Source organism: Triturus cristatus, chromosome 4_1 (assembly GCF_964204655.1).
Source record: "Triturus cristatus chromosome 4_1, aTriCri1.1, whole genome shotgun sequence".
Taxonomy (NCBI): domain Eukaryota; kingdom Metazoa; phylum Chordata; class Amphibia; order Caudata; family Salamandridae; genus Triturus; species Triturus cristatus.
In genome coordinates, this window is record NC_140585.1 from 41,214,112 (window position 1) to 41,226,858 (window position 12,747).

Genomic DNA, 12,747 nt, shown 5'->3' on the forward strand with positions numbered 1-12,747 from the left:
GGTTACGAGAGCTCATTACTTGGGAATTTAGATCATCTGATATCGTCATCAATAAGATTTTTCAAGTCATTTTTAAGTTCTTGAGCATTTCTTTTCAGAACTTTGGTCTTCCATGAGCAGTGTATTCACTGGTTAATGAGAAGTTACATAGACCAGGTTCTTTGACTGCATAAAGTCTCTGTATCAGGAGGAATATATGACAAATTTTACAAGACAAATATATATATAGATATAGGCATCTTTAAGCGCACATCAATATTTTTCATTTGTCGGGCCATGATGAAGCGAAGTGAAACACATGTCGGCCGGTGCATCCTAACTGGAATTCATTGTGATTGAGAAAGGAACTTATGAGATACAATGTGCTGTGGACATCTAGAAAAGCTCGCTGTCATGCGCTTCTACAATGCGTTTGAATTAGTCATAACTTGAAGTGACTGCGGGTGCTCAAGCACTTTAGTACTTCCGATGTACTCTTCAAGATGGAGGCTGCAGCGCATGCTGTTTGCTACTACTGCATGCATGGCACGTGCAGCTGCCATCTTTGTGAGTGCGCGTGCCCATCTAACATTCCGGGTCTGACCCTAGACAAAAAACATACTAACGGCGACAACCGCCCATGTATCTCAGAGAGACCGATGGTGTTATAGTAATCGCTACAATCTGTGGTGCAACAGTTCGATAGGCAGGGCTCCGTATAGATTCTTCACTACTGCCTAAATAATTCCTCTTGAATTCCTAAGAGTTTTTAAGAGGAACAGTCTGAATCCCTAAGTGAACAGTAAGAATCATTTATGCCATTGCCCTTAAAGGGCAGAATTACGAATTTCTTGAGAGAGATCCAGTAGGAAGTGTGTATCTTCTACTCTGAAAGGAAGGGTCTAACTACTGGTCATTTAGAGCAGTTACTGTAGGGTTCTATAGGGGAACAAGATACACTTTGCATATTTGTAATTCAAGTTTTGCTTCCTCATTATAGCTCTATGTATGGTCCTAATATTAGACATCAGCACAACGCAGCCGCACAATTCTTAGTTGGGTCCTTCCATGGTTTCTTCAACATGTCCTCACCGAGACACGCTCCTTTTTGTAAAGTCTGTTGTCTGGGTTTACAGCGTGCATCTGTTGTGTTGCTGCTTTCACCTCATCGACAAACAATGAGGGTCTCCTCCCCACTGGACCGCTGAAGGTGGAGTGAATCTGGCACTGAATCTCTATCAAGAATTTGAGCCAGTGCATTGGAGTGCGACTAGTGCACTTAGAGACTACCAGCAGCAGCCTACTTTAGCCGGGTTCAGAGCTTAGTGGAAGAGTCGTCATTGAACTATAGATGTTGGTCGTCTAACTGCACATCCTACAGACAGCTCCCGGCCACCCCTCAAACAGCCACTCAACACTCACCGGAACTCCTGTCCAGAAGGCGACCCCCTTCCTAAAGGTTATACTTTCATGCACAAGGCAGAGCACGACTCCCAGGGAGATGGAAGCCAAGGCGATCACAATCCGAGCAGCCTGCAGAAATCAGAAAAAAAGATCAGTCTCAAGAAAAAAACCAGTTACCAATCTCAAGAAGTTCTAAATTAAGTCACTCAGAAACTCAACTTCTCTGCCTAATACTTAAACTTCTAATGATCTTTCCGTGACCTCCTATCTAATCCACTTCATTGTCACTAGCTTTCCAACTGCATTTACATTAAGGGACACAACAGTGACTGATATCCCGTCCGCTGAAATATAAATCCCCTAGGTTATAATGGGATTTTTATTTTGCTGGACGGGATATCCTTCACTGTTGTGACAGAGTAACCCATCCGCTGGGATCTAAATCAGGCCTGAGTCATCAATTCTCCCTCTTTCTACTCCTCTTTCATGTTCCCTCTCCTTATCAATACTTACTCCAATCATAATATTACAGACTTTACCCTTTAGTTCATCTCCTCCATGTTGCCATCATCTGAAACCCTCTCCTGTCACACGTTTGTTCACTCACTCACTCACTCACTCACTCACTCACTCACTCACTCACTCACTCACTCACTCACTCACTCACTCACTCACATTACTCTGCCACCCCCTCTCATGCTTGCCCATGACCACTATAGCCATCCTTGCCTCTCCTGATGCCATCAGCCTTCGCTTTTGACTAATCACCTTTTTGTCTTTTCTCTCTGGTTGTTTCATTGCCTTTACTATCCCATAGTTCTTCACTTTCCCTTAACTCCATCATCTCCAACCATGTCTGGCTCAATCACCACTAACAACCCATGGCTCTGCACACCTGGGGGAGTATTTATGAGGGCCCAGTGTCACTTTTGCACCACGTGAAGTGGTACATGCGTGAGGCAGGGCTCTGACTCAAATTTATAATACCATGCAAGGCCATCCTGCGTGGCTCTGAGTGGCCTCATAAATCATGAGTACGGCAACGCAGCACAAATTGCTGCATCACCTTACTCTGCACCCAGGAGGCGTTCCATGAGCACTGCGGTGGATTTTCCTACACAACACCCATTGATTTTGATGCTGCCCCAGATTAACAAAATCATATAAACCAGGAGAAGTGCCAAATCCGTACGCCTCCCGAGGTGAGGCGTAATGAGGAGGAATATTTTTATTTCTCCTCATGGTTTTCTCTTCCTATGTGTGCTGCATTGTGCAGCACACATTGGAGGAGGAAAATGCTTCTCTGGATGTTTTTATGGAGGAAGGTGCTCCTTCCTGCACAAAAACAATCCTGTCTGCAATGGAGGCACCCTTGCACCATGGTGCACGGGTGCCTACGTTGGACCTAGGCAGCAAATTGTGCATCAGCACAGGGGGAAAGGACAGGGATGCATAATATTTTATAAATATGGTGCATTCCGCCATTGCACATTGGCTTAGGACAGTGCAGCAAAAAGACTTGAGGTGCTGCCCTACCCCAATTCCTCATAAATGATGCCCCAAGTGTTCATGGCATAAGTATCCACCTCCCACCACTACCTCTCATCCAGGTATCACCTCCTCGCTCCCTTGTCTGTATCATCTACTGGTTCTCATGTCTCCCTCTCCATGGTTCTGCCCCAGATCCATAACACCGGTCATTGACTCTATGACCCACGGTTGAAGACCACTCTTTACCTCGATTCCATACTTGACTCTCGTAACTACGCTCACAGATGTGGTCCCACTGGTCCTCGCCCGCACTCTCAGGCGATCTCTGGCAGGTTTCAGACTCTTCCCCAGATACTTCAACGATTCCAGGAAGCAGGACGGCGCTTGCGGCTGGCTAAAGTTGATGTTAATCACGGTGGGCTTAGAGCAGTCACTGGTCACCTCAACCCCGTTCACTTTTATAACGTTGGAAGCCATGGCGCTCTCCTGGATGGGGAAAGAGCGTGAGATCAGACAAAGGTTCATCACCAGGTAGAAAGTAAACCCAAGGTCGGTGGAGGTGAAACGCCCAACTGATGGACCCTCAGGCACCGCTGAGGATCGGTTCAGTCTGAGCTAATGTCAGTTAATACCTAGTTACAGAGAATGAAGTGGAGCAGCGAAAGTAGGCAAACTACGGCCTGGTTTAGATCTCGGCGGACGGGTTACTCCATCACAACGGTGACGGATATCACGTCCATCGAAATATAAATCCCATTCTATCCTATGCGATTTATATTTCAGCGGACGGAATATCCGTCACCGTGGTGACGAAGTCACCAGTGCACTTAGATCTAAATCAGGCCCTTTGTTACCAGGGGTGGGGATGGGGTTGGGGCAGAGGGGTGATGGGTGGGAGGATTGGTTGGTAAAAAGTGATGACGGTGTACACGGGTCGTCCAACCTGGCTAATCTAGAAAGACAGGTGAAATGATGAAACGATGAGCTTCAAATACTATCAGATTGTAAAATGAAGAGGTCTGGAGAGTTGGAAAGAGAAAGTGGTTATAAAGATAGTGGAGATGCGCAGTAGTAAAATCAGAATAGAGAAGAGAAGCTTCCCTAACTTCCCTCATACGTCAGCCTCCAGCAAGGAGGGTTCAGGGGGTGGCTAAGCACAAAAGAAGACGTGTTCCCTTACAGACTCACTCTCTCTCTGTCTCTCTCTCTCTCTATGCCTCTCTCTCTCTTTGTCGCTCTCTCTCTCGCTGTGTCTCTTTTTCTCTCTCTCTCTCCCATTCTCTCTCTCTGTCTCTCTTTCTTCCCCCTCTATCTCCTTCTCTCTGTCTCTATTTCTCTCTCACTTTCCCTCTCTCTCTCTCTGTCTCTCTCTTTCTCCCGCTCTCTCCTTCTCTCTCTCTCTGTCTCCCTCTCTGTCTCTCTTTCTGCCTCTCTCTCTCACTCTCTCTCTCTCTATTTCTCCCTCTCTATTTCTCTCTATATATGTCTCTCTCTGTCTGTCTCTTTGTCTCTCTCTCACTGTCTCTCTCTGTCTCTCTCTCTCTCTCTCTCTCTCTCTCTCTCTGTCTCTCTCTGTCTCTTTCTCTCTCTCTCTCTATGTCCCTCTCTTTCTCTCTTTCTCTCTCTCTCTCTCTCTCTGTGTCTCTCGCTCTCTACCTCTGTCTCTTTCTCCCTCTCTCTCTCTGTTTTTTCGCTCTCTCTCTGTCTCTTTCTCCCTCCTCTCTCTCTTTCTCGCTCCCTCTCTGTCTCTGTCGCTCTTTCTCGCTCTCTCTCTCTGTCTCTTGCTCTCTCTCTGTCCCTGTCTCTCTTTCTCACTCTCTCTCTGTCTCTCTTTCTGTCTCTCTCTCTCTCTCCTTGCTGAACCAGAACTTCGGGCTCAGACCCCCCTCCACTAACTTTTTTTTCCAGAAGATTATAATGTCTTTGTTTCCTTTAACATGCAACATTCTTAAACGTAACATCACAATTATTCACACAGAGTGACAAGAGTGCATACTGGCTATTTCTAAATCCTTTGAGTTTTTGCCCGATAAAGTACTCCAAGGGGTTACTGCCCCAGGATCACAACATTGGGTTAGCTAGAGAGCTGGGACTAGAACCAGGGGCTCATGGATCCAAACTTAGCCTTTGTCACTCTGAAAGAGCCCCTTTCTAGGAGGCGGAACAGGAAGTGATGTGATGATGCCCCTTTCACATTTTGTTCATAGCCGGAGTGGAGTGGTCTGTGGACAAACAAGGACCATGGCCATCACAAGAGGGGGCAAAAAGAACCACGGGGTAATATGCCTCAGGGCCTCGCATTTTTGCAGGGCACTGCGGTCCTGCTTCAGAGGCTCTAAATCAATTTACAGAGGAAATCTGCCTTTTTAGGTCTCGTCTGAGCCAGCGTGCATGCGCTGCGAGGCTTTATGTAAGGGCTTCAAAGTCAGAACACACGCTTGTGCGTGTGTTTGTTTTTTTGGTCACAGGCTATTGGCCTTTGCGTGCATCTTTCTAAGAAAGACAGCATGCAATTGGCTAAAGGTGGGTGCATGTCGCGCCTTCTCTCTCCCCTGGCCATGGGAGCTCAGGAGCGAGCAGCGGCCCGCACTGAGCCTGCTGCTTTCTATAAATTCTTTAAAACGCGCGCACCAATCGCGGGCTTTTAGCTGCATTCCTTAGTGCGCGTGCACCACTCCCGGGCTTGTCTTCCTCAGGTTAATTCAAATGATTGAAAAAATCTTTTTACACTGAGGTTACATTTTTGTGTTGTTATAAACGCGGGCTATTTCTCAACAGTGGCGACAAGCACAAACCTCATGACTATATCACATTTTTAAAAGTATCACAACATGTTAACACTTATTCAAATCATCCCCGACACCAACTAGTTTCTAAATATAAATTAGAATTTTAAAGCGTTTATCTTACTATCGTCGTGTTTTCCTTTAAATATTTTCGCACAGTTGGTCCATTATACATAGTACAGACCGAATCTTATTGTCGACAGTAAAGTCCCCTTTTAAGAAGTAGCCGTGCTACGTTTATGACGTCACTTCATGGATTGGGGGAGGGGGGTCGCTTCTGTGAATCGCAACGATTTCTCTTTGCTAATTAGACCCTCGCTGTGTGTTTTTTAGGCTTGTGCCTATTTACTCTACAGAGGTGTTGGTTTTGGAATTTAAGAAACCAGCTTCAAGTCCTGGCATCAGCTCACTATCCTGTGATTCTGGGCAAATTAATTAATCTAATCTACCCGTGCCAAAAAAATAATGTGTCCGTCTGTAATGCAACTGGTGGTCATGTAAAGCTCTCTGATACCTTGGGGTCGAGCTTGCGCTATATAAAACTGTACATGCAAAAATAGTACAGACTGCGTTCCGTTGTTTGCGGTAAAGTCCCCTTTTAAGTAGTAGCTGTGCTACGTGTATAACGTCACTTCATGGGTCCAGTGACTAAATATCAAGGGACATAATATAGAATGCCCAAAATATCAACGCCAAAATATAGAAGGACAGAATATCGACTCCCTATCTACAAACAGGTAAGTACTAAAATATCGATTCCAAAATATAGAACGTTAAAATATAGTTAGCTAAAATATCGAATTTTTTAAATGTATTAAAAATAATATAAAAGTAATTAAATATTAAAAACAATTAAATAAAACATACATAATATAATATAAAAAAGCTTAAAATGTAAACATAATAAAAGTAATGTAAAAAAAGTAGAGATTTTGTTGGATAGTGAGAGCGTAAAAATTACTATTCCTACTCCAGTGAGTGCAACAGTAGGGAAAACGTTGGATAGCGTAGGGGTAAAAATTACTATTCCCACTCCAAAGAGTGCAACAGTAGGGAAAGCGTTGGATAGCGGGAAGGTAAAAATTACTATACCCACTCCAGAGACTGTAACAGTAGGGAAAGCATTGGATAGCGGGAAGGGAAAAATTACTATTCCCACTCCAGTGAGTGCAACAGTAGGGAAAGCGTTGGATAGCGTAGGGGTAAAAATTACTATTCCCACTCCAGAGAGTGCAACAGTAGGGAAAGCGCTGGATAGCGGGGAGGGAAAAATTACTATTCCCACTCCAGTTAGTGCAACAGTAGGGAAAGCGTTGGATAGCGTAGGGGTAAAAATTACTATTCCCACTCCAGTGAATGCAACATTAGGGAAAACGCTGGATAGTGCAGGGGTAAAAATTACTATTCCCACTCCAAAGAGTGTAACAGTAGGGAAAGCGTTGGATAGCAGGAGGGTAAAAATTACTATTCCCACTCCAGTGAGTGCAACAGTAGGGAAAGAGTTGGATAGTGGGAGGGTAAAAAATACTATTCCCACTCCTGAGAGTGCAAAAGTTGGGAAAGTAATGATTTAATTTTATAATAAGATTACATTAATTATCAATACCAATAAAAAGTTAATTAAAATTAATATTACCAATTAATAATTAATTATCAATACATATAAATAAAAAATAATATTTACTTTATTACAATTAATTTACTTCTCACCCAATTCCCCTATAAACCCACAACCCACTCCCAATAATAAAAAATACAATTAACATTATCAATTAATCAATTAATAAAAATTATTTAGCAATTAATAAAAATTAATTACCAATTCATACAAATTAATTACCAATTAATAATTAATTATCAATTATCAATACACATAAATAAAAAAAATAATATTTACTTTATTACAATTAATTTACTTCCCACCCAATTCCCCTATAAACCCACAACCCGCTCCTAATAAAATACAATTAACATAATTATCAATTAATCAATTAATATAAATGAATTACCAATTAATAAAAATGAATTACCAATTAATAATTAATTATCAATCAATTAATTATCAAAACATATAAATATAATTAATATTTAATTAACCATAATTAAATTACTTCCCACCCTATTCCCCTATAAACCCACAACCCGCTACGGAATTAAATGACGCAAAAATTAAATTACATAACATTCATTAGTTTAAAAAAATTAAACATACATTGCAAAAATAATACATAATTTTAACACATATACTACCATACATAACACTAAAAGAATTCGATATTATAGATATCTATATTTTTTAATTCGATATTATGGAAATCGATATTTCATACCCCAATTTCGATATTCTGACCTATCTATATTTTGATAATTCGATATTCTGTCCACTCTATATTTTAAATTCGATATTCGGGGCAGTCGATATTTTGGAATCGATATTTAGGGTGTTCACCACTTCATGGAGAAAGGTGGGTGGGGGGGTCACTTCTGTGGCTCTCGAAGGTTTGCTTTTGCTAATTGGACCAGGCTCTCGCTGTGTTTTTTACACTCGAGCCGGGATATTTACTCTGCAGAGGTGTCGGTTTTGGAACATATGGAACCAACTTCGAGCCCGGCGTCGGCTCCACGTCCTGTGATTCTGGGCAAATCAATTATTGTCCCCGCGCCTTAAAACAGGAATCTGACCTTATATAATGTAATCTGTAATCTGTAAACTAGACCAGCTCTGGACCAAGGCACCGTAGTTATATGTCCTCTACGCCCTCCGGGCGCCAGCGTATATCTGGGCCCAGTCCCCCAGCGGAGGTGCAACCTGAGCCCAACAGCCCTTTCACCGTCTCTTCAAAGCTCTTTTCCCATTCCTCTCCGAGACGCAGAGCCCTCCCATCACCTCAACGCCCGTGCCCCTTCCTTCGTCAAATCCAGAGACCTCCCTTCGAACCTCCCCCTGAAAGCCCTGGCCCCATCCCTCTCCAAAATCCAGAACTCCCCCTCCCCCAGTCCTTCCTCTCTCCCGAGTGTCAGAGCTCTCCTCATCCTCAAAACCCCACTTATTTTATGTATTTATTTAATGCATTTTTATACAACGCGGGCTTTACCCAAAGGTGTCAGAGCGCTGTACAATAGAACCAGTTACGTTACATGAGAGAAATGGTACAAAATAGAACGTTACAAAAATAAACAGGAGACTTGAAGAGGTAGGATAAAACCATAGAAGGCAAGAACACAATATCTAACACAGCAAGCAAGGGTGAGGAATGCACAAGAAAATATTACAAATTTACAATGATGAATGAACTTCCTAGAGGGGTCTGAGAATGAAGGTATTAGTTCTGAAGGTGTCTTTGGAATAGAAGAGATTCGAGGTCAGCTTTGAAGATCCGGATGGAGGAGGTGGCACGGAGCAATGGGGGAAGCGAGTTCTTGATTCTCACCGCATTACCTGAGAACGATTGCGCCATCGATCTTTCCCTGTTGAAGGAGGGGGGCTCAAGCAGAAACTTTTCCGCATTCCAAGAAGGTCTCGAGCCTCCAGACATTTTCAGTTTATTCGCCAGTTAACGAGGGGAGGAAGTGTGCAAGGCTTTGTGGGTGATGCAGGCCGTTTTGTAAATAGATCTTGCCTCGATGGGAAGCCATTGAAGAGAAGACAGGATAGGAGCGATGTGGTCACTATGTTTGGACCCTGAAATAAAGCGAGCTGCTGAATGGAGGACGGATTTGAGGGGGGAAAGGTGAGATTTGGGTAGGCCAGTCAGAAGAGAATTGCAGTAATCCAGTCTAGAGAGAACTAGTGATTGGGCAAGGTTTTTAGGTCTTTCTCCGGGAAGAACCGACGAATCCCCCACAGAAGGCACAGCTGGTAACGTGCGTTCTTAGCGATGGAGTTGATGTGGGAGATTAGGTTGAGTCTTTTGTCAAATATGACACCTAAGGATTTAGCGCTATCAACAATGATGGGTTTATTGTTGAGTAAATTCAGCTGATCCATCCAAGATTGAACAGGAGGAGGGGAGAGAGAGGTAGATAGGAGGAGGAATTCAGTTTTGGAGGGATTGAGAATGAGTTGGTGAACTAACATCCAGTTGTGAATAGAGTTGAGAGCAGAGTTGAGTAGTGAGAGATCATGTGTGGAAGACACCTTGAGGTATATTTGAGTGTCATCCGCATAGAGATGGTAGTGGATCCCAGATTTACTTAGGAGGTTTCCTAATGGTTCCAGATAGAGATTAAACAAAGTGGGTGCAAGGATAGAACCTTGAGGGACGCCTTGACCTACCGCCAATGGAGACAAAAGACTGTTCGCTATCTTGATCATTTGGGATCTGTCCGAGAGGAATGAGGCAAACCATTTAAGCACTGTGCCTTCCACGCCCATTCTCTGTTGAAGAGTGTTAAGGAGGGTGTTGTGATTAACAGTGTCAAAGGTTGCAGAGAGGTCAAGAAGAACCAGAAGGCACGATTCACCAGAATCGAGTATATGCAGCACATCATCAATCACTTGCAGCAGGGCTGTTTCAGTGCTGCGATTTTGAATGAAGCCAGACTGGAACACGTCAAGGAGATTATTGTCCATAATATGTAGGGAAAGTTTTGTCTTAAGAGTAGGGTTTTGAATGTGCCAGGAAGTATGGCGCCTTGCTATGTGTGCGTATGATATGTGTGCTGTTAATGTGCCATGGTGCAACCAGGTCAGGGGAATTACCCTATAACCCCTATATGTGTGTGGGCAGCAACCCGCACAAATCTCAGAAAAGCAAAGTCCTGGGCACACGTTACAAGGTGAAGACAATGGTTAATGAAGTCTCATGCATCTGGAGAGTTGTCATATATGGTCCACTCACGTAGAAACAGGGAAGCTCCGATGTAACGGAGATCCCAGAAAGTAAGTGCCTGTGTTCGAGTTAAGTGGCGGTTCCGCCGCTTCAACAGAACCTTTAGCGTTTGAGCTAAGGGAAATGCAGGCACTGGTTCACCTTTGTTCCAGAGATGTTTCCTTTTAACACTCCCAAGGACTATTCCGTTTTTCTTTTTTTCTTAAACTAGACCAGCCGGGTTCGGAATTATCACCAGCGGAGCGATTTCTCAAAAGACATCCAGGCTTTCCCATACAGCCCTGAAGAAGTCACGGGATACTTCCCTTTGTGACGAAACACGTGTTGGCTGGTTGTGTCCTTTAACGATGAAGATTAAATAACTGATGAAATGCTAAACTACTAGAGTGGACCTTATATGACAACTCTCCAGATGCATGAGACTTTATTAACCATTGTCTTCACCTTGTAACGTGTGCCCAGGAATTTGCTTTTATGTAGGGAAAATTGTTTCACAACACATTTTTCTGTGATTTTCAAAAGAAAAGGGAGGTTGGTGATGGGGTGGAAGTTGTTGAGGACTTTCACATCTGTGGAGGTTTTTTTTAGACGAGGGGTAACCTATCCAGTTTGAGCGCAGCAGGGAGGGGGCCTTGACTGAGGAAGAGGTTTACTAGCCTGGTCCAGTAAGAGAGAGTGTAGAAATCAATGGCGATGACACTAGGGATGGGGTCAGAAGAATGGTTGGAGGGTTTGGTTTAACGGATGCATTTGAGGAGGTCATCTTCCGAGATGGCGGAAAAGTTCTGCCAAGTGACTAAGTATTTTCGCTCCTCAATGGGTGTGGGGTGGGTGACCTGATCCACCAGTAATTTGACCTTTTCATCAAAGAATATAGAGAATTCTTCTGCTTTCTTTGAAGAATCCTCAGGCTTGATAGTTTGGGGAGAGCAGTTTGGGTTTTTGATGAGGTCAAAAAGTTTTTGGGGTCTGGTTTTGGCTGGGTCAAGGAGGGATCTGAAATGTGATGCTTTTTCATGGAAGATGTGCTTGTAGTATTTGGATCTTGCCGAGCGTAAATGAGAGAGATTGGTGGTGGATGGAGATTGTCTCCAATGTTTCTCCATGATTCTAAGGTTCTTCCTTTCATCATAGAGAGCTTTATTGAACCAAGGTGCTGAGGGGGTGGGTCTTTTCCTTTTGCTTTGGAGTGGAGCAACATTATCAATTCCGACTGCTAGGACTGAGAGGCAATGAGAGGTGAGATTGTTGACATCCATGTTAGGGTCTAGTCTAGGAAGTGAACGCTTAGCAGAATCACACAGAGTGTCAAGATCAATGTTTGTAGTGTTGCGGAACCAGGTAGAAGCCCTTTTAGGTTGGCCGAGAGTTATAACGTGTGATAGGTGAAAACGAAAGGGAATGAGGAGGTGGTCTGACCAGTTTACATAGATAGGGGGAGCAATAGTAAGCAGGTCTGCTTTAGATATAACAAGGTCCAGAATTGAGCCCTTAGGGTGTGTAATTTCCGAGCAGTGTTAGAAAAGATCATTGGCTGAGAGAAAGGTGGCAAGCTTGTTGGCAGCCGAGTCTTCCAAACAGCCACAGTGGAGATTGAAGTCACCCAGGAAGATCTGTCTGTCACTTTGAGAATATTGGTCACTGATGAAGTCGATGAGTTCCTCCAAAAAGGAAGAGCAGTTACCGGGCGGGTGGTAGATGGCATGGAACCTGAAGGGTGAGCCGTGATGTACTTTAAGTTCTAGGGATAGGCATTTGAATGTACAGAAGAAGATGGAAGCAAAGGCTTTAATTTGAAGGGAGTTTCTGAAGATGATAGCGACATCTCTCCCAATTTTGTCTGTTCTGTTGTTTCTGAGGATAGAGTAGTCGGTAGGTATCAGAAAATTAAACAAAGTATGAGAGGAGTCATTAAACCAGGTCTCAGTTAGGAAGAGCATGTCAAGATTGTAGTGGGTGATAGAGTCAGAAATTTCCAGTGTCTAGTTCCTGTCTGTCGGGATCCCACCAGAGCCGCCAGACGCCCTTTACCCTGCCAGCTAGGTCCCTTCTCCTTACCCCTTCATCTTCGTCCTCCTTGCTCCAGTCCTTAATTCCACTTATAAGGTCCCAATGGAGAGACCTATTGGCTATGCCAATGCATGTTTATTATTAATGATGAGGTATCTGAAATAAATAAATACCAGTAGAGGGCGCCAGATGATGTATAAATAATTGTGAACGCCTCTTCCTTCCCCCGGAGTAGGTTTCTCTGG

General features: G+C 43.6%; 1 protein-coding gene across 2 annotated transcripts in view; it reads right to left on the minus strand.

The window, feature by feature from the left end:
• LOC146839412 (transmembrane protein 176B-like) overlaps positions 1–12,747 on the minus strand; it is a 64,687-nt gene that overhangs the window by 21,897 nt on the left and 30,043 nt on the right. For both annotated transcript variants that reach the window (XM_085651452.1, XM_085651453.1), the window contains exons 2-3: positions 3,121–3,360; positions 1,402–1,512 (exon numbers count right to left, since the gene is read on the minus strand). In XM_085651452.1, the coding sequence (XP_085507578.1) occupies positions 1,402–1,512; positions 3,121–3,360 (351 nt within the window). The remainder of the gene's footprint in view (positions 1–1,401; positions 1,513–3,120; positions 3,361–12,747) is intronic.